Raw genomic sequence first — 21,124 nt, 5'->3', positions numbered from 1 at the left:
AAAACAGAAACCCAAAATTATGAGTAACTTGACAACTTCGTTCGAGGTGTTCCGATCTCAAAAATCATGAAATTAAATCTGGAATGTCCTTAAATATTGAATTTTGATCTGGAAAGTTTGGGCACCAAATTCAACCCGCTGAATCTTTTTTTAAAATTTTTATTGAATTTTGTCTTTTTTGATTTTTTTGACTGATTTTTTTGCGGGATTAATTTTTTTTATATTCAGTCATAGTGCCACAAATATGTATGTAAAATTTCAGATCAATTGGACAACGTTTACCCACTTAAATGAATTTTTTTAAACAATTTTTCCGGTAAACCGCTGTTTGTGCTTTAAAAATTGAGATCGGTTTAGAAATCAACCAAGAATACCCAAAACGCCCAAAATCGATACCAAGTGATAAAGGGTTTGCGGACCAAGATCGAGTTGCCAAGTCACGGAAACTCCTACGAAAACCCTAAACAATCGATTCGAAACGAAACAGAAAATTAAAAGATTAGAACTTTGAATTTCCGGATCCGAAATAAAATCCCCAAAACAAAGAAAGAATCAAATTGAGAATAGAAATAAGTGTTAATAAGGGTTCTTGAAACCCTAAAGGAGATTGCGATTCGCCCAATTGAACACCAAGATAGTTTTCCCCAAATTTCGGAATCTAATTTCACCCAAAAGAGTATGGAAGAACCCTAGAAATTGGGGATTTTTGGGTTGATTCCTTAAGATAGAAAAAGGCTGAAAACACAATAAGAACAGAAAATAAATTAGATAAAGATTCAAAGACAAGCGTAAATAAAGAAAGAATTGACAAGAAGAAATTAAAAGATAAGTCCTAAGAAGCCTTGAAATCCCGAAAGATCTCACAACTCCCTTCAAACGGCTCTAATCTCCCTCCAAAGAATATCAATGGCAAGAAGAAGGTCAAGATGGCTCCCCAATCAAAAGATTGTTAAAACAACTTCTAAAGAAAACTCAAGAGAGAATTCTTGGAGAAAAACTCAAAGAGAATTCGCACTTAAACAAATCGATATTTTGATATATTTGAGAAGTTCTTTACAAGGTGGCTAGCCATGCTTTTAAATAGGCCTTATAACTAGTCCTAATCTAATTAAAAACTAAAATAAAAAACTCCTAATTATTTTAATATGGAAATTCAGCCAAGGGTCTTTATTTGGGACTCGGACCTAATATTTACATAAAAATTAAACTAAGTAAAATAAATAAATAAATAAATAAAATAAAACTTTACAACTTGGGCCACTTTGACAATTTGGCCTGATTTTCAACTAAGTATGGGTGGATTTCTTGATTGGGCTTGGAATCTTCTTATTGGGCCTTGCCTTCAAGAATTTGGGCTTGTGATCCATCTCCTACTGAAATTGAATCGTTAATGCTCGTAACGGAGATCCAATGCGCTTTGGTTGCAAGATTTGGTTTCTTGGACCAAGATTCCCAATATTTGAAATCTTGATTTTCCCGTTCTTTCATGTACGCATCTAAGGCCTTGCTAACAAACTCCTGAATGCTCCCATTTAGTTTGGAACGCATTTGTCAGGCCTTTGATCTCGTATCAATATCCTACTTAGCATACCTCCTAAACAGACCCATGTATTTTTACATATTAGAACTTACACTTTTCTAGCCCTATATGATGCCTACAGACCCAAATTTCAAATCCTTTACATGGCCCCAAATCGAGCTTAAAATTTGACCAAAAAGGCCCACACTGTCGTGTGCCTTACACGACCTACTACACGACCGTGTGCCATACACGGCCTACCACACGACTGTGTGGCGACACACAATTAGTCACATGACCTGCACACATGGCTATGTGACGTCGGGTAGTTTCGAAAACAGCCCAGTTTCGCGATTTAATCGAGTTTCAATCGAGTTTTTGGGTTGATTTCACACACTTGATTGCTGAAACGATGAAAACCACAATTAACGCACTCCGAACCCTATATACAACGTTAAAACGAACCAATTACAACTCAATTGAATCCTAAAATCTTACTCCAAAACACTGCCTTTTTCCATAAAGAACAGTCCCAAATCAAATACTTACCCTTCACAAATAGCGAACAAATACAACGATTACACCGCAGGAGGGTCTTGATTCACACTACATTCGCCTAATAAGAAACCAAGAAATGTTCATCAATCAACTTACGAGAATAGTACCAACAATTTCATCCTTACACGACGAACAAAATAGAACCCAAAATCACAGCTAAAATAACTAAAAACTTACACTATCCTTGATTATATTCGAATACAAAGGATCACCAAAATCCCGCAAGAACAACAGAAGTAAAGAATATCCAATGGCAAAAGAAAAAGAAATCTCAAGAGAATGAAAAGAAAGAAAAGAAGGAAGAACCAAAGAAAAAAAATAACAGTAGAGAAAAAAGGGGGAAGAAGAAATAGACATGAACGGGAAAGGAAGTAATGGACGGTTATTTGGGTTGAGGAAAAATAAGGATTTGGGGGAAAACACAAAATAAAATAATTGAAGATTTAACCATGAGATCTTTTTTGTAAAATTCCAATAGAAAAGCAAAAATAATTCAAATGCACCCAACATAAGGTTCGAACTCAATATCAAAAAGTAAGCTAAAGCCTTACCACTAAATCAGCAAGCTCATTCTTGTCACAACCTAACAAAGAAATTTATTTAAGCCCTAATGCTCAAGCTTAACATAAAGCCAAAATTGATAAGAAAAATTCAAAACAAGGGAATTAAACTCATGACTGACCCATTTGGCCCACACGGCTTGGCACATGGTTGTGTGGCTCATATCAGTGCCTCACACGAACTATTACACAACTTGCTACATGACCATGTGATTCAAGTCAGAGAGTTACATGATCTAGACACAACTGAAACGATTGGGAAATTCTTGGGTTTTCGTTACACACCTGATTCGATTTCGGTACAGAAACAATGTTGATTCCAGAACCTAAAAATGACATTCAATTGCACAATCAAACGATTTATTCACAACCAAAACGCTAAATTCACATCCAAACAGAAATTACTTTAAATAACTTCAACGCGGAAGCCCAAATAAAAAATTATACACTTACCCTCACATGTAACAGCAACACACGAACCTAATTCGATGAGGGAACGTTACTTAACAGGAAGTTCAGAATGAAATGGTAGTAATGTTTAACCTCAACAAGAATAGACAAAGTCAGGCGGAAACAGAAGAAAACGACAATGGAACTTACGCTATTAGCTTTTCAATCAAACAAGAAACAACCCAAGTCCTCGACAATCTAGGGACAAAATTAATAAAAGAAAGAAAAAGAAAAAGAAAAAATGGAGGAGGAAGAAGGAATGATAGTAACGGAAAAAGAAAGAAAAGAAAATTTCAAAATGTAAGAAAAGAGGGATTTTTGAGAAAAAGCAAAATCAATCAATAAAAAAAATTATAAAACTGATTCCAAAAAATAGTATAAAATATTTTCCTACTGTTTGTGTAAGGACTCAAACACAAGACCATAAAATATATAGAAGCTTAATCATTAAACCAACATGCTCATTCTTGACATAAATTTACACGTAATTAAATTTAAGTTGAAAGCTCAGTGATAAAGATTTGACAAATCTCACATATACAATTTAGGCTCTAAATCACTAAAGCAAACATATATTTAATGATGAGGCCTTGGATGAATAAATATAATCTTTGATACTTAACAACTATAACTTCGAGCAAGATTTATATTGAGATCAAATCTTTCATCACTTTTAAAATATAAAAATAAAATAAAATAATCAAAATAATTATAATTAATCATGAATTAGCTAATTAAAAAATTAACCAGATATGAAACATTAAAAAGAAATTTCCGTAATACTTTGCATCTTATCGCTTAAGATATTGGAAATCATGGATTATAATTTTGATCATCGATATGAAAAAACTATCACTTTTGAGTAAGATCGTACGATAATGTGTTATAAAATAAAAAATAAAAAATAAAAGAAAAGAGACAAAGAAAAATAAGTATTTTATTTATTAATAGAATATTTACAATATTTTTCTAAAATCTATATTTATAAAAAATATATATATATATATATATATATATAATTCTAAGCCTAATTTAATTAATTCCTCAAACTATTTTTAATATATAATATCCAGAAAATCTGTATTTAATTCTCAGAATTTAAATCCTATGTTATCTTTATTTTTTTCCTCCTAATGAAAAGAAAAACTAAGAACTATAATAAGATGTTTTCTTGGCTTAGTGTAGGATTATAGGACTAAATTTTATCATTATAAAATTATATCATTTAAGTATAAAAAATTATAATCAGTACTTGAAGCAAAATTTTATTATAAGAATATTGATGAATCAATATATTATTCAAAATTTTATTTTAGCAATTTTTAGTCAATTATTGGACTTCCTTAGGTCTAGCCCTTAGTTTTGTTCTCATAAAAGCCAAATATGTAAAAATATAAATAAATGTCGATTGAGCCTTAGTTCGATTGGCGTAAGCATTATTATCAATGCAGAAAGACATGGTTCGAGTGCGTTGAAGCACATTATCCTCCCATTTATGAGTTGAGTAGGGATTACATAGTTTTGAGTATTGTGTTAAAAAGAAATATATGATAAAAATATATAATGAAATTATAAAAAAAATATCGATTTTATTAATGACTTTTTTTAAGTTCCTATATTTAACATTCACATGTAATAACTTCATATAAATAATATTACCCACTTAAAATTCTTTTGAGCACATAATTTTCAAGAACTGTATTAGCATTTTTAATCTTATTATATGTAATATTTAATGTATTAAAAATGATAAAAAGAATTATCAATATATATTTGATTTTATATTTTTACCATAAATAAATATCTTTAAAATACTCGTACCAAATAAAATAGCAAATTTAGGAACCTAAACAAAACAAGCAGCAATCAAGTTGTAGTGTGGTCACATGAAATGGACCTGCCATTATTATGGCTCTAAGGACAGCTTTCAAAGGTTCCAGGTGGTGACCAATCTCCTACCTCCATTTGCCAACTCACTTTTCTTTTTATTTTAGTATTTCTCTTTAAATTACAATTTTTTTTCCTTAATTTCATCTTATTTCACCTGTCACATTCTTATTAACAACTTTCGAGACGAAAACCGGGTAATAATTATCACAAATGCATGTCAATTTCTAGTGATTGACATTTGAGGGCTGAGTGTGAAATCTTTATGTCCATTGACCAAAAACAATGAAGTGTGAATCATAATGGAAGTGAAATTTTATTGAAGTTTGAGATGAAATGCTATCAACTTTCACCACAGTTAATCAAAATCCAGGGGGATACCTTCCTTTTTCTTAAAACAGAAAGATATTAAACTGGTGAGCAATACTTGGTGCAGTAGGGTCATTCAGTGATACAAAGATGGGGGGATGTTAACACATGTAAACAAGTGAATGGGTGTAGAGCAAGAGGTTCCATTATAACACAAGATGTGATAATTGATGTTTCCTACCAACTTAAAAGCAAAATAAAGGTAAAGGGGCCTCAATGGGTCTATTCCTACCACTAAGTCCCACTACATTTTGTGTGCCAAAAAGTAAAAAAAAAGAAGGTTAAATGCATTCATCAGCTACATCATTGGGAGCCAACATTAGGACACCCTCACAACATCACTGATAACCCCTTCTTTGGGTTTTTTTTTTAGAAATAAATTTAGAATTACAAATGTTGAGATTATTAATAAATTTGTACTCAAAGCTATAAAAGTAATATTTGATAAAGTATTTATTTCAAGAAACTATATAGAATTTAAAACAAAATCCATATATGTTAAAAATTTCATCAAATATACCTATAGGTCAATCCAAAATGTAATAATAATAATAATAATAATAATAATAATAATAATAACTGCTCTAGAAATGCATGCAGTCAAGTCCAACAATGAAGTTATAGTAAAAATGAGCTAGATTCTCTTATTTGATTTCAGACTTGATTATTTGTACATGAACTTTAATTAAAATTTTAAGTGCAAACATTTCTTTCGTTTCTTTTAATTTAAAATGGAGTAAATTGAACTCTAAATAAAATCAACGTAATTTAATCTCTGTCAATTTTGAGAGTGAATAACTAAGTATAATTAATTGTACATCATTTTGATTGATATAATAATAATTTTAGCCCTCAAAATTTACACATTCTATCAATTTGTCCTAATTTAACAAATTTATCTAGCAACATTTGTGTAAATGTTAAGGTTGAATTTGTTGAAAATTTTAAAATTAAGGTCAAAATGACAAAATATATAAACATAGAAAACTAAATTTGTTACTATACCAATTTTAAAATTAACTCATGAAAGACATTAACATTGTGATTAATTGTCCTTAGTTGCTTACTTCCGAAATTGATATGTTCCGATTTTTTTAAGAGGGACCAATTTGCCCAATTTCAAAATTCGCATGGACTGAAAAGATCTTTTTACCAAAATTTAAATACTAAAAAAAATACTCAAATGGAATTACCGACTAGTCGAATCAAGTATTAAATTCGGATCATTTGATAACTAGACTAAATAATAATTGGGCCGAGTTCAAGTTCTATTCCAAATAAAAAATGTCTCACCCCTGCAATTATAGTCCTTTCAGCCATAGCATTGCATTTATTTCTCCTCAACTGTACCTAGTCCTCAAGAAATAACCCAATAGTTTACATGTATGATAAAATTAATTGAACACTGCATATATCCACATCATAGTACCAAATGGTCACTGCAAATTGTTAAACCTCTTTTTTTCATAACTGATAACTGATTTCAGTCTACATGAAATGATAGAAGAAACTTCAAGAAAATCTTTTTCTGTCTGCAAAGTACAAAGAAACTTACAAACATACTGTCATCGAAAAAAAACCCCAATGAAAATCTCACTAAAAAGGGATGCATATGGAACAAAAGCGTCGGGTACAACACGGCTCGTGATTTCCCCGAAAATTAGTGGATACACAAAGTATAAAATACTGAGACAATCAAGTACTACCAGTAGCCATCAAGAACTCGCCTTCGCATACCAAGTCAGTTCCAACGTATGCTTTCCCTTCCATCTTTGCGATTCCAAACCGCTTTTGCAGCTTAATAAGTGTCATCCTCATAACCAAAGTATCTCCTGCAATGACTGGTTTCCTAAACCTTACTTTGTCAACTCCAGCAAAAAAGAAGTTTTCCCGAGAACCTCCCACCTCAGGTTGCAGCATAACGAGACCTCCAACTTGGGCCATCGCCTAGACCAAGCAATTGTTTTCTGTTAGTACTTACTAATACTAAAAATGAAATTATTAGTGTGGTATTCAGGAAATTGGTCATCTAAATAACAAACATCTTTATCAATTCGAATTTTTAGTACCCCTGCAGCAAGAGACTTCATGTTTTGGTAACCAAGGCCTTGGGGTATCTTCATGGTAACATGAACCAGCCAACCTTTAAGGTCCACCAAAACATGTGGTGGACAGAGAGAGGTAAGAAACCAAGAAGAAATGGAGTTCAAGAATTATTGGATTAAAAGATTATGGGTGCTACCAGAGCATTCATCTCTTTTCTAGCTTACTAGATTGACAACCAGTTAATCATTCTGATCGTGAATGAGTCAACAATAGTAGAAACACCAAGATTGTCTCTATCAACACGTTTGTTCCATGCTCCAAGTGGTTTCTCTAATTGCCTTTGTATTTTCCCTTCCTATGCGCACGTAATTCAGGATAAAGAATGCTAAAAGGTAAAGCGTACCCTAAGCAACTATAAAGATGACTTTGATGTAAATAAGTAGCACTGGCAAAGGAGGCTTTGATAATCGTCAAAACTTTGGTTACAAATATAGAATAGCTAATTTTAGAAATAAACAGAAGAATGAAAGAAGATATACAGCAGTAGTCAAAGACCATACCGCAATACTTGCATAAAACAAAGAGGCAAAGTAGCAGACAATCAAATCAAGCCAATTTAATGTTGATTTCGAGAATAAAAAAATATATATTTGAACAGTAAATCTCCTGAAATGAGGTGACATTATGACACCATTACTAATTTGGAACAAAACCGATGCAAAAAAGGCCATAAACAAGTGGTGTAAAACATCATTCTTAGTTCCTTTGCATTATCATTCAAGTTAAAGGAGTGGCTCCCAAGCACAGCCAGAATAAAACACTGCATTGAGGGGGATTACCAATCATGTAACTCAAAGTTTGCTCAGACAGAATTCCTATTAGGAGGTGCAAAAAGTATAAAGTTGAAAAAATAATAACACAGTATATCAAAGGATGTAAATGCATAAAAGTACATAGTAGCCAAAGAGCGAGACATTACATGAAGAAACAAGGATCTCAAATGGCATAAAATCCAGCCACAATTTTCAGAACATGTGCAATGAGCTCAATTAAGCTTGATTTTCAACAAGAAAAAAATGCATTGAATAAGAAAAGAATCAAAATATATTGATAGTACTTATTAATGCTAACATATTCCACACAAGTTAATGTCAGCTGCCAATAGCGCCTCAGGGGTGAAAGACTTCACAGCTAATCCCCTAACAAATCTATGTAGTCAAGCCCCTAGTTTTACATCTATGTTGTCTCAAACTGCTACCAAGCCTTCATACAACCATATTTTACCTCAGCACTAAGATTATCTATACCTTACTCTATTTATGTGATTGAAAAATGAGGTATGACCAAAAAAGAAAAAAAAAGTTGAAAGTTAATATGTGCAGAGCTATGGAGTATTGACCAAAAACCAAACTGGCTAGAATTATACATCTGCGGTTTCATGCATGCAGGTAGCAATAGCAATATCTTTGGTCATAGTTAATAGAGATCTTAATGAGTTAATTTATGGAAACTGAATAATCCAAGAACCTATTATTTACATAGCAAAAATAGCATCTTTAAGGTCAAAACTTGCTGACATTCAGAATGCAGAATTCGTTATCCAGTGAATAATGTAAAAGAAACTCTCTCTCTCTCTCTCTCTATATATATATATATATATATATATAAGAAAAAGAGAGAGAAACATTGCACATTCCTAAAAATCCAATTATAGAGAAGATGCTAGATTATGTTTTGAGAAACATTAATTGATCAATGAAGCTTTGATTAGTTAAGTAAATTTGGAACAAATGTATAATAATCAAGCTTGAAGTAAAGCAAGGGAATTGAGATCAACTTTTACCAAATAAATAAGCTTAATCGAACAAGCTCCAGCAGTTCAATGTTAATAGAGCAGGCGCTTAAAACGGAAATTCAATCCAAATTGAGCTGAGATTTGAGCCTCGGATTTTAAGTCAAGTGCCAGCTTCTGAGCATAGCTCAGCCCAAGATTTGATTACACACCCTCACCCATATTAATACTGTTGATATTAAAAATTACAACTTCGGTAATCACAAAGCAGGACCAGCCTACCACCTCCTTTGTTAGATTAATAATTAAAAAGTTATCAGATAAAAATTAAACATTCTTTATACCAACAGCCGATACCCAATAAAATGTCAAAATTTAAATCATAAACAAAGTGATTAAATTTCCAATAATTCAGAAAAAAAGAGAGAAAAAAAAATACCTCAACCATGAGAACACCAGGCATTATAGGCCTCTCAGGGAAATGTCCAGGGAAAAAGTTATCATTTATGGTCACATTCTTTATACCAACAGCCGATACACCTGGATTATATTCTATCACTCTATCCACTAACAAGAATGGGAATCTACAAGCCAAATAAAAAAGAACCCAATAAATATATATCAATAACAAGCAAAAGAAAAGCTTAAAAAATAATAAAATTAGTTCACCTGTGTGGTAATATCTCTCTTATTTGATTGATGTCCATCACAGTTGGATAAGCTGGGAACCCTGAAAAATCAAGGGGCAACAAAAACCCCAGTATTTAGAACATAAAGATTTCAAAAACTGAAAATTGGGAGTAAAAAAGGGGGGAAAAAGAAAAAAGAAAAGAGATTACTTGTTTCGATTGGGGTGTCCTTATCTGTGGCGTTGGTTGCATCTAAAGAGCAAAGAAGGGGCGAGTTGGAGCGGCGGGTGAGTTTCAGAGAGAGCGAACGAGATCCGGGGAAAGAAAGAGAAGGTGAAGGAAGAGAGTGGGAGGTCCTTCCGGGTTGACTCAATGAGCCTTGGATGAAAGAAACGAGCGAGTTGGAGGCGAGTGCCATTGGGTTGAGCGATGAATAGAAAGCTGGTAGTAGTGGCGGAGACTTCGAGTTTGAAAGTAAGTGAAACTGTAAAAGGCTTTGGTTAGACCATGTTGTTAATGCTTGCTTATAGTACTTTATTCAATGGTCGGGGACCAAATAAAATAATAAATAAAATTCATTATAATCATCGCCATTGTAATCATCGTCATCGTTCAAACAAAATTATTTTTCATTTCATAACATTTTTGTTGACAGATGCTACCATCAAATTACATAGACAGCACCTATGAGTACTCAAATTTGTATTTTCTTTTATATTTTACTTAAAAATAAAATCTTTTCTACACCAAATTTAGTAGTAAAATTTATTACTTAATTTTTAAGTTTATCAAACATACACTAACTTTCTTTTTAACTGGTTAAATAATATTCTAAATTGATTGGTAAGTCCGCATGTGAACCACCCGATTTAAACATATCATTTACTAGACTTTACAAAATATAAGATGATTTCAGGTGCGACACAAAATAAAAAAATAAAATGAAAATAACATGAATACATGGGACTCATGTGTGACACGAGAGTTTAGATTCAATCCCTAACAACCTCATCTCTACTCTCAATTATAAAAACAATTTATATAAATTTAAAATACCCACATAGATATTTTTAAAAAACAATTTATATAAGTTGAAGCCATAATGACTTATTTGGCTCTCCAACTTTATCAAAAAATTATTTTAGCCCTCCATTTAATTTTTTTCACATCTTTTAACCCTTGAACTTGTATTGTTTGTCAACTCATCTCAAAATGAATGAAAAAGTTAAAATTTGTTAACTTTGTTGACATGGCATTCATATGGTAATCCACATTAGCAATTAATTAATTTTTTAAATATTAGAAAATATTTTTATAATTTTTATAATTTTAAATTTTTTATAGTTTTTAAATTTTTTAAATTTTTAAAATTAATTAATTATTGACATGACATCCACATGGAAATTCACATATATGCTACATCAGCAAAGTTAACAAACGTTAAATTTTCCATTCATTTTGAGGTGATTTGACAAACAACGCAAGTTAAAGAGTTGAGATAAAAAATTAATCAAAAAGCTAAAATGATTTTATTTTATAAAAATTGGAGGGTCAAATAAATCATTATGTCTAAATTCAAATGTAACGCCCCAAAACCCGACCTAGGAGTTTAGACCGAATTTCGGAGGTCACATTGATCACCAAAGTGATTTGAAACAATTTTACAAAATGAGTTGTTAAAATCCTATTCGAACACAGTTATTAAAATCGAACTAAACCATTTAGCCTTTTTAGGATTTAAAACAGAGAATTCAAGTCACGTTGAATGCGCTCGAAAATAAAGTTCTAAAGTTTCTAGAAATCAAAACAAAACTACTTACGAAAATCCAAAATTAGATTGTACCACCGTCTTTATAGTTGTTTACAGTCCCAAACAGTTCACAAATTTAAAAATCTAAAAAGTCCTTTTTATTAGTCCGGCTTAAAACATGTCATTCTGAGACCCCCCGGCATGCCAAGTCCAGCTACAGAAAACGAGAGTACCTGCAAAGGATAAACTAAGGGGGGTGAGCTACACGAGCTCAGTGTGAGTTCGAAAACGATAGATAAATGAACACCAAAATGTCACAATAAAAAAAAATCTCAATGGCAATCTGATATACGAATAGTCTTCACAAACAAATCAAATGTGTCAGTACTCAAACACCTCGATTTATAAACAGTTAGTCTCGCAATCAAACAGACAGACAGATTGTGGAATGAATGCAACAAGTAATAAAAACCCACCTAACCAGCCAAACACCTCTCCGTCCCCTAATCACACCCCAAAAAGAGCTAATTAAGCTCATCCAACCATGCACACCACATAGGAACTCGAAAGGCCCATCCAACCCTACACACCAAGTATGTGGACTTAGCCACTCAAATGTTAATATGTAGTAGAGCTGACATATATGTCGTACTATGTATTACGGCAAACCGTTGTACATACATGTTACAGTTGAAACTGCCAAAACAGATCAGATTCCCTTCTCTTCGCAACCAAACCCAAAAAGATTAATGCAAATACAAAATGCACGCCATTTGAAGACAGACTTACAAAACAGAGTATGGAATCAAAAATTCACACATTCAAATTCACAGAATCAAAATCAAATATAACATAACATAACATTAATTAACACTCAACTGAATCAATTAATTAGAGCTAAGATTGCGAATAACGCACGAGTCCAGGCCGAAACAAAGCCCTGACCACCCTTACAAGGACCTAGCCAAGGGTCGGAACACACAGAATCATAATAAGATCAAAAACAGACACAGTACAAAATTTGGTGACATAAGGCCACACAGCCGGGGCAAGTCCCCAGGCCGTGTGGGGGTCAACACACCCATGTGAAGGACACACATGCCCATGTGAAGGACACACATGCCCATGTGGAGGGGACACACGCTCGTGTGAGTAGCCCGTGTAACTCAATGTCCAAAAGTGCTAAAAATAAAGAGTAGTGGAGACAACCGTGTAGAGATCTCACACACCTGTGTGGTACAAAAAATCATCAAAAACCCTAAATTCCCAATTGCATACGACCGTGTGAGCCACCCATGTGGGGCGCACGCCCGTGTTGCCACCCGTGTGGTCATGAAACCACACCGAAATAGGTTGCAAAACATGTCTTTGATGTCGAAATGATCCCCAACCGTCGATTACACAGAAACACACCAAAAACACTCAGAATTTCAAGCAATTCCACAACAATCAACACTTCGACTGGTCAAATTCAAAAACATACGAAATATGTCGAATTTCATGGAAACAAATCAGAAATTCGATAACGAAAAGGGAGAATTTTCAAACACACACCTTAGGCGTGATAGCAAACACCAGAATCGTTCGATTTACTCCTCCAAACCGATTCAAAAACCTCAATTAACATACAAATTAACAAAAACTTCAATTCAATAACAAAATAGAAAACGGATGAGACATTATCAAAATCCCCAAAAGCAAAACCTACATTCTTCTCTTCTGATTTACCAAACACCCGAGAACAAAAATCCCTTGACAACCGACAACAACGATAAAATGGAAGAAGCAAAGAATCAAAAGAAACTGGATATTTTCTTTTAGGAAGAAAGAAAATTGAAGTCACAGAGAACAAAATGGAGAAGAGGGGAAGAACGTGCAACTCTCTTTTTTTCTTTTTGGGATTTTTTTTTCTATTCTCAAAATAAAAATAAATTAAAATAGCTAAAGCTAAAAAATATTTTAGTAACTACAAAAAACAAATCTAAAATAAAATTATTTCCATAAACACACACGAGGATTTGAACCAAATCCCAAAGGCAAATTAACACACAAGAAACCACTAGACAGCAGATCCATTCTAACATAAAACACAACAAACCCAATTGTCCGATCTAGCCACTGATCTTACCTACAAATCTCAAAATTTCTAACCCTAAATTCTAGGGTGTTACATCAAACATAACATTTAAGAATTAAGACCAACACATAATTTTTTAAAATTAAATAATAAATTATACAAATCATAAAATTAATACACAACATTAAAAATTAGTATATATTACCAATGAAATAGCAATTCAAAAATCATTCAGGCATGCTTTTATGCCACTCTTTTTTAAAAACAAATTATGTAATTTTTAGGCCCTCTTTATGAAGTGTTGACTAAAGATTAATACTTTCAACAATTTAATTTTTAAAAACATTTGATAACCCACAAAGAAAATTATTTGATAGAATATTTTTCACTAAAAAGCGAGAAAATGATAAGTAGATAGGATTTTTTATCACTTAATAAAGAATAAATTCAGTTATTTTATTTTATTTTATTTTATTCTAATTCATTTAAGATTATATTATCTATTATAAAAAATCTAATTTATATTTAATATTTAATTTTAAATGATACACCAAACAAATTTTATAACTTAAAATCAACATTTAATTTTTCAACACTTACATTTTTAATATTTAATTTATCAAAATAGCCTTAAGTAAATTCTTCAACCATGTTGAGTTGTAAAGAAAATGTTTGTAAATTGGTAATTAAATAGTATTACAATATGGCCTCACTATATTTCCAGAAATTAAATTAATGTTTTTGAACATCAATATATACATAAAACAAATAATTATATTGGTGTTTATATTGTATTAAAATTGGTATATAATTTTTACATGCAAATAATTTGTTTATAGATGTGTTATAATCTAGCATACATGAAAATTAATTATTAATGTATAAAATTTTATAATTTTTAATACAAATTAAATTTTAAAAAATACCAACACTAATATTAATACTTCCTATTTCATTACATTTTGCCTTTTCCTCCTTTATTATTTGCTAATGATGGAATTACCTTGAACAACATTTGCGAAATGAAATTTCCAATTGAAGCATATGAAAGTTTGGGACAACTTCAATATTATGGTATAGATATAGATTGTAGGTATAGATAGAAAATTAAATTCAACATAATGTCTATTTAATATATTGATAGTTCATAAACAGAAATAAAAAAAAAATATATGTGTTACTATATTATAAATTAGTCAAGTGCTTAATCATCTCATATTAAGCTGTATAAAGTTGTTGTCAATCATCCACTTGAGGCTCCAATGGTTTTCCTCACATTTATAAGACCAATAGGCCCAACCAAAAGTTGCACCACCATATACATCTAGCTCAGCCTTTGTATATCTCTTATAATCTTCCAGTGATCCCTTTTTTGCACCAAATTCTCCAGTCCACTCCCCTGCAAAGAAACAGTTTTTCACCACCATTCAAATTCATTCCGATTATATTTGTATACTTAAAACTAAACCCTTTTAAAACTTAATTTACCAATTAAAATCGGGGGACCGTTAGCCGAGATCCAGCTGTCAAGGTCGGAAGATCGTTGATCATAGATATAATCAATGTTCTGTTGCACAGTCATGGTGATGAACATATCTGTAAAGAGGTTGTACCAATGCACATCGATGGCTACTCGATTCAAGCTACGGGCAAACGAGAAGAGCTCTTTTGGGTCAGCAGGTCCTAAACGAGCTGATAGAATCACATATGCATTTGTGTGCTTCCTTATGGCATCGTATCCAGCTTTGTAGTACTTCGTAAGTGCATCTAATGTTACATCCGGTGCCCAAGGCTCGTTCATCAATTCAATTGCACCCAAACTTGGACTTCCACCATATCTGTCCAACAATTATATATAAGTACGTAATAGAACATGGCATGACATGGAAGTGGTTAGTGTCATCTTTAACCTTGTTGCAAGGAACTCTATTACAGCTACGGTCTCGTCGATGTTCGAATCGCCCCATTCTAGAAAACCATCTCTTGCTCCACTGTGTTCAAATCTGTTCTGTGAGGCTTTAGCTGCATGCAAATCTACAATTACCTTCATCCCATATTTCCTGCATTAATTTCAGACATCGAAAACATTAGATTGTTTAGAACAAGAGTCTTGTTTTGTCTCAATCCTAGAAGGTTTCATTTACTTACTCGGCCCATGTGAAAGCATTGTCGAGGGCTTTTAAAGAGCCTCCTACAAAAGGCTTAGGGGGATTTGGATCCTGTGCTATCCACCACCCTACAGGTATCCTCACGGCACTCAGTCCATTTGCAGAGATGAATTTGAAATCTTGCTCAGTGATGTAAGAATCCCAGTGAGCCTAACAAACCATGGTTTTCATAAAGAATCATTTCGAATACCATGGCTATAACTTGTTGTTTAAGGAGTTAAAAGAGCCATACCTGCATGACTTGAGGGGCTTTAACAGGGCCATAACCATTTGTGATTTGATATTCACCCTGTAAGGTGTTTACGATTGCAATGTTAAACACAGATGGATCGCTATCGTCCCAACTAGACCCTGTATAATCTGCAGTTACTAGTGTCTCCGACTGTACCTAATTACAATATGAAAAAAGCAAAATAGTCAATGACTTCAACTGACATTTATTCTTTATTATGTATGTTATCAAATACTTATATCCATGGTTTACTAACCAAAGCTATTTACGTATTGGAGTCCGTGCAAGAGAGTACCTGTAGGAAGAAACCATTGGATGCTTTAAGGCGAACTCGATTGGGAGCATCATCTTTCCTTGCAATCTGAAATGTTTCTGAATGGGTAGGTGTATTTGAAACAGCTTTTACACCTTGATTTCCTAATCCCACGAACTGCTTGTTCAACACTCTCAAGTGGAAGTACGACTCATTCACCCTCCACAACTGCAACAAACAAAAGGTGCATTTTTTGAATTGTTCTAAATTAGAATGAATCTAAGATTGTAGTTATTTAATAACTATATAAATGTAAGTTATATACAACATAAAGCTGATGAAAGAACAGACACGGAAGGTTTCCCAGTCAGAAGGTGAGATACGGTTGGCTACTAGGACGGTTCCACCTCCATTTTCAGCGCACAAAAACTTGTTTAGCTTTGTTGAGAGAAATTGAACATGAGCTCCATCCTATACCAATTAAACATAATAAAAACATGGGAATTCGCTGAATTGACTATAGAGTAAAGAAAAGGAAAAGGTATGCATATAGTAAACTATACCAAAAGATCTTTGTTAATGATTCCATCAAAACGAGAAGGTTTCATCCATCCTTCAGTGACAAGCCAGTTGCCTAGGTTTACAGCCCTCAATGGCAGCTTAAGGTCTGTATTTTGTGCATGGGAAGGGGGAAAACATGAAATAAGGTTGAAAAACAAGAGAAAAGCTAAGTAAACCATGTTCAGCCTTCCTTTGCTTTGAAAGTTTATGACATTTTGGGGCACACTTCCAGATTATAAGCAAATACATAATGTCAAATTATAAGTAAGCCATCTGCTTTTTCTCTTCCTTCGTCATTTTACCATATATAAAAGCACTTTCTAAATAACTTATAGCATTGCACATGAGTCTAAATAACTTATAGCATCACACATGGGTCTAAATAACTTATAGCATTGCACATGGGGGGCTCTGAGGTTTTACTCTTGATTTCTGGAGATGCTCAAGCAATTATGCAATGGCAATGTGATAAGTTGCCTCACGGGGTTAGGGCTGGGCAAGAAAAAAAAAATCAATTTAAAATAAGAAGTTTAAACCATTTATGAAATATAAGTTAAAATTGTGGTTATCCGAACTTAATTTAATTTAATTTAAAATTAGTTTTAATTTTTGTAATGTAAAATAAATATTTTATATTTAAAATAGTAAAAATAACTTAAAAATTACATATACAAAATATTTTTCAAAAACAAAATTAAAGAAAAGTTTATGTTTATTTTGTCAAAACAAGTCGAAAAATTTAAAATAAAAATTAATATGAATAAATTTAGAACTGAACCAAACAAAAATAATTGATGTAAAAACATTATGTTTATGGTGATGTATTATTGTAATAAAAATAATTGATTGTTATTGTGATGTATTATTGTAATTGCAAACATTGTTTTGTTTATTTTATCTTTAAAAAAATTAGTTGAGTGAGCGAAAAATAATAATATCGTTACAATCATCACCATTTGCAAACAAAAATTGTTTGAGAGTTTGAAATTTTTATCGTTCTTTTGTTGTAATGATTGTCATTGTTATATAACAAAATTATTTTCATTCAGTTAAAATTATTTATTTAATTAAATTCAAGTGTAGAATTTTAATTTAATATGTTAATTATGATTGCATGAATCATTTTCTATCAATTAGAAAGCAAAAATAAAGAAACTTAGTTAAAATATGCATAAAATATAAATTAGCATTTTTAAATGCTAAAGGTTACATCTTATTGTACCCTTAGAAAAGATAACAGCATCATAGTGGTCAATTAAGGTTTATATAGTTATTCTCAATCATCCACTTGAGGCTCCAATGGTTGTACACACATTTATAAGTCCAATATGCCCATCCAAATGTTGCAGGACCATATACATCTAGCTGAGCTCTCGCAAATCTCTTATAATCTTCCATTGATGCATCGTTTCGACCAAATTCTCCTGTCCATTCTCCTGCGAAAACATAAACCATTCAAATGCATATTCCTATTACATTTGCATACCTAAAACTAAACTGTTTTTTCAGACTCAAGTTTACCGACAAAAACCCGGGGACCATTAGCCGAGATCAAGCGTCCGAGATCAGAAGCTCGTTGATTATAGATATAATCGATGTTCTGTTGCACGGACATGCTGCTGAACATATCTGAAAACAGGTTGTAGTTATGCACATCGATGCCTACTCGATTCATGCTACTAGCCAACGAGAAGAACTCCTGTGGATCAGCTGGCCCTAAACGTGCTGATAGGATCACATATGCATCTGTGTGCTTCCTTACGGCATCGTATCCAGCTCTATAATACTTCGCAAGTGCATCGAAAGTTGCACCAGGTGCTAGTGGCTCGTTCATCAATTCAATTGCAGCCAAGCCTAGTCTTCCACCGTATCTGTCCAACAATTAAACCTTCAAAATGAAGTGAAATAAGGAAAAGCATATAATAGAACATGGTTCGACATTGTCTGATCTTAATTAACCTTGCTGCAAGGTACTCTATGACTGCCACAGTTTCACCAATATTGGAATCTCCCCATTCCTGAAAACCATCTCTCGTCCCACTGTGATCATTACCGTTTTGGGAGTCTTTAACTGCATGTAAATCAATAATGACCTTCATCCCATATTTCCTGTACCAAATTCGCACGTAAATAAGAGTCTTCTTTTTGTTTCGATCCTAGAAGATTTCTTTTACTTACTCTGCCCATGTGAAAGCATTGTCGAGGGCTCTTGAAGAGCCTCCAACAAAAGGCCTAGGGGGATTTGGATCCTGTGCTATCCACCACCCTACAGGTACCCTCACGGCATCAAGTCCATTTGAAGACATGAAATTGAAATCTTGTTCGGTTATGTAAGAATCCCAATGATCCTGGAAAAACCATGGTTAAATACCCTTTGCTTTAACTTGTTTAAGGAGTACAAAAAGAGGCTTGATTACCTGCATGACTTGAGGGGCTCTATCAGGTCCATAACCATTTGTGATTTGATATTCACCTTGTAAGGTGTTTACAATTGTCATTCTGAACACAGATGGATCCCAATCGTCCCAACTAGAGCCTCTATAATCTGCAGTTACTCTTGTCTCCGATTGTGCCTAATCTCAAAACCAAAATAGTCAATGACTTGGATCGAAAGTTAGTGCAAAATCGAGGTCAGTGCAACAAATAAAAGTACCTGTAGGAACAAACCGTTAGATGCTCTGAGGCGAACTTTATTGGGATCACCATTTCTCCTTACAATCTCAAATGTAGCTGAATTGGTAGGTCCATTCAAAACAGCTTGTACAACACCTTGATTTCCTAATCCCACAAATTGCTTGAAGAACACTCTAAAGTTAAAGTATGATGCATTCACCCGCCATAACTGCGTTAGGATTATTATATTTAAGTTCCAATACGCTTCTCATATGCAAACGGGATGAATAATTAATAAATATTAGAAGGATGGATTTTAACAAAAGTGTTGCAAACTTATTAAACAATAAAGGTGATGGAAGAACAAACCCTGAAGGTTTCCCAACCGGAAGCCGAGGCACGGTTGGCTACGATGATGGTTCCACCACCACTTTCAGCGCACAGATACTTGTTCAGCCTTGTTGAGAGGAATTGAACTTGGGTTCCATCCTATACCAATTCAAACATAATAAAAAACATGGAAATTCAGTGAATTGAATGACGGAAACTATAGAGTAAAGAAGAAGGAAAGATATGTGTAGTAAAATATACCAAAAGATCTTTGTTAACTATTCCATCAAAACGAGAAGGTTGCATCCATCCTTCAGTGACAAGCCAGTTGCCTAGGTTTACAGCCCTCAATGGCAGGTTAAGGTTAGCATTTTGTGCATGTGAAGAAGAGGGAAAACATGAAATCAAGTTGAAAAACAAGAGAAAAGCTAAGTAAACCATGTTTAGCCCTCCTTTGCTCATGACAGTGGTGAACACTTTTAAATTATAAGCAAATATATATACATTTAACCAATGACTATAAAAAGAAATTAAATTAGATTAAATCCAATCGTTAGACTTTCTTAAACTAACAGAATATGCATCGAGCCGTCTGATTTAATTAAATTTAATACATCGAGCCGTGCTCTAGCTGGGTGAAGAAAAGCAGGGATCTATTGCAAATTTTCTATTATAGTGAGCTGGGTCAAGTTTCCTATTAAAGTTTCTTATTTATTGAGGTTTCATGCCTTTGTTCTAGCTGTATTATTGCTATGTGGCGAATTTATTTCTATTGTATTTTCTGTTTGAAAGGGCAGGTGGTTACTGTAGCATAGAAGTCGTGTTACTTGTCCCTGTCTTTTTTTTTACATTTATTTGTTTCGTGTCTGTAAAATTGGTTTTGTTGCATTGTAGAAGTTCCATTACCTTTCAAAAAGAAATTTAATACATCGATCCGAATTTTACCTTAATTTAATTCCGACTCCAAATATTTTAACTAAAAAAATTTCAGAAAAATTTATAAAATCCAAACCCGTTAAATTCAGATTCTTTTTCATCCCTAATTAAATCAACTCAACTCAACAGTAAAAGAAAACAGAGGGACGTTTGTAGGAATGCCTAATTTTGATGCAAAATCAACCTATTTGCATACGGACGCCAATTTTAGTCCTCCCGTGGAAAATCAAATTAATTATATTAAATATATCTAAACTTTAGGTTATATAGTACTTTTAATCTTTAATCAATTTCTTTCCTAAAATTTTTAAAATAAAATTTATATAATTAACTAAAAATTAAGATATGAATTTATTTTATTATCTAAAAATATATTTAGTATATTATATTGATT

The 21,124-nt window shown here is 32.8% G+C and overlaps 3 protein-coding genes across 3 annotated transcripts; all 3 read right to left on the bottom strand.

Annotated features, from left to right (window-relative positions):
- Positions 1 to 6,789: 6,789 nt before the first annotated feature.
- LOC105787839 (uncharacterized) lies at positions 6,790 to 10,328 on the bottom strand. The gene is made up of 4 exons (XM_012614409.2): positions 10,021 to 10,328; positions 9,851 to 9,911; positions 9,621 to 9,765; positions 6,790 to 7,290 (listed from the first exon to the last, which is right to left on the bottom strand). The coding sequence occupies exons 1-4, from the start codon at positions 10,226 to 10,228 to the stop codon at positions 7,039 to 7,041; spliced, it is 666 nt and encodes a 221-aa protein (XP_012469863.1). The 5' UTR covers positions 10,229 to 10,328; the 3' UTR covers positions 6,790 to 7,038.
- A 4,416-nt stretch (positions 10,329 to 14,744) lies between these two features.
- Positions 14,745 to 17,030, bottom strand: LOC105787836 (probable glucan 1,3-beta-glucosidase A). Its single transcript, XM_012614406.2, has 8 exons — positions 16,854 to 17,030; positions 16,642 to 16,761; positions 16,333 to 16,518; positions 16,038 to 16,193; positions 15,786 to 15,955; positions 15,548 to 15,697; positions 15,126 to 15,475; positions 14,745 to 15,036 (listed from the first exon to the last, which is right to left on the bottom strand). Exons 1-8 carry the CDS (start codon positions 17,028 to 17,030, stop codon positions 14,846 to 14,848), a joined length of 1,500 nt encoding a protein of 499 aa, XP_012469860.1. The 3' UTR covers positions 14,745 to 14,845.
- Positions 17,031 to 17,998: 968 nt separating this feature from the next.
- On the bottom strand, positions 17,999 to 20,399 carry LOC105787838 (probable glucan 1,3-beta-glucosidase A). Its single transcript, XM_012614408.2, has 8 exons — positions 20,056 to 20,399; positions 19,834 to 19,953; positions 19,505 to 19,693; positions 19,269 to 19,424; positions 19,030 to 19,199; positions 18,811 to 18,960; positions 18,373 to 18,722; positions 17,999 to 18,287 (listed from the first exon to the last, which is right to left on the bottom strand). Exons 1-8 carry the CDS (start codon positions 20,254 to 20,256, stop codon positions 18,103 to 18,105), a joined length of 1,521 nt encoding a protein of 506 aa, XP_012469862.2. The 5' UTR covers positions 20,257 to 20,399; the 3' UTR covers positions 17,999 to 18,102.
- Between the last annotated feature and the right edge of the window lie 725 nt (positions 20,400 to 21,124).

The sequence above is a fragment of the Gossypium raimondii genome, chromosome 2 (assembly GCF_025698545.1).
Source record: "Gossypium raimondii isolate GPD5lz chromosome 2, ASM2569854v1, whole genome shotgun sequence".
Classification (NCBI taxonomy): Eukaryota; Viridiplantae; Streptophyta; class Magnoliopsida; order Malvales; family Malvaceae; genus Gossypium; species Gossypium raimondii.
The sequence above is the reverse complement of the archived record's forward strand: the minus strand, read 5'-3'. Positions and strand labels throughout refer to the sequence as shown.

Coding starts and splice junctions, on each gene's coding strand:
- LOC105787839 (XM_012614409.2), bottom strand. CDS start 10,228: ATGGCACTCGCCTCCAACTCGCTCGTTTCTTTCATCCAAGGCTCATTG. Junction 9,766..9,850: donor AGAGAGATATTACCACACAG/GTGAACTAATTT, acceptor TTTGGCTTGTAG/ATTCCCATTCTTGTTAGTGG. Junction 7,291..9,620: donor CTGGTGTTCTCATGGTTGAG/GTATTTTTTTTT, acceptor TGCTTGGTCTAG/GCGATGGCCCAAGTTGGAGG.
- LOC105787836 (XM_012614406.2), bottom strand. CDS start 17,030: ATGGTTTACTTAGCTTTTCTCTTGTTTTTCAACCTTATTTCATGTTTT. Junction 15,476..15,547: donor ATAGAGTTCCTTGCAACAAG/GTTAAAGATGAC, acceptor ATTGTTGGACAG/ATATGGTGGAAGTCCAAGTT. Junction 15,037..15,125: donor CGGTCCCCCGATTTTAATTG/GTAAATTAAGTT, acceptor GTTTCTTTGCAG/GGGAGTGGACTGGAGAATTT.
- LOC105787838 (XM_012614408.2), bottom strand. CDS start 20,256: ATGAGCAAAGGAGGGCTAAACATGGTTTACTTAGCTTTTCTCTTGTTT. Junction 19,694..19,833: donor CCGGTTGGGAAACCTTCAGG/GTTTGTTCTTCC, acceptor ATCCTAACGCAG/TTATGGCGGGTGAATGCATC. Junction 19,425..19,504: donor CTAACGGTTTGTTCCTACAG/GTACTTTTATTT, acceptor TTTTGAGATTAG/GCACAATCGGAGACAAGAGT.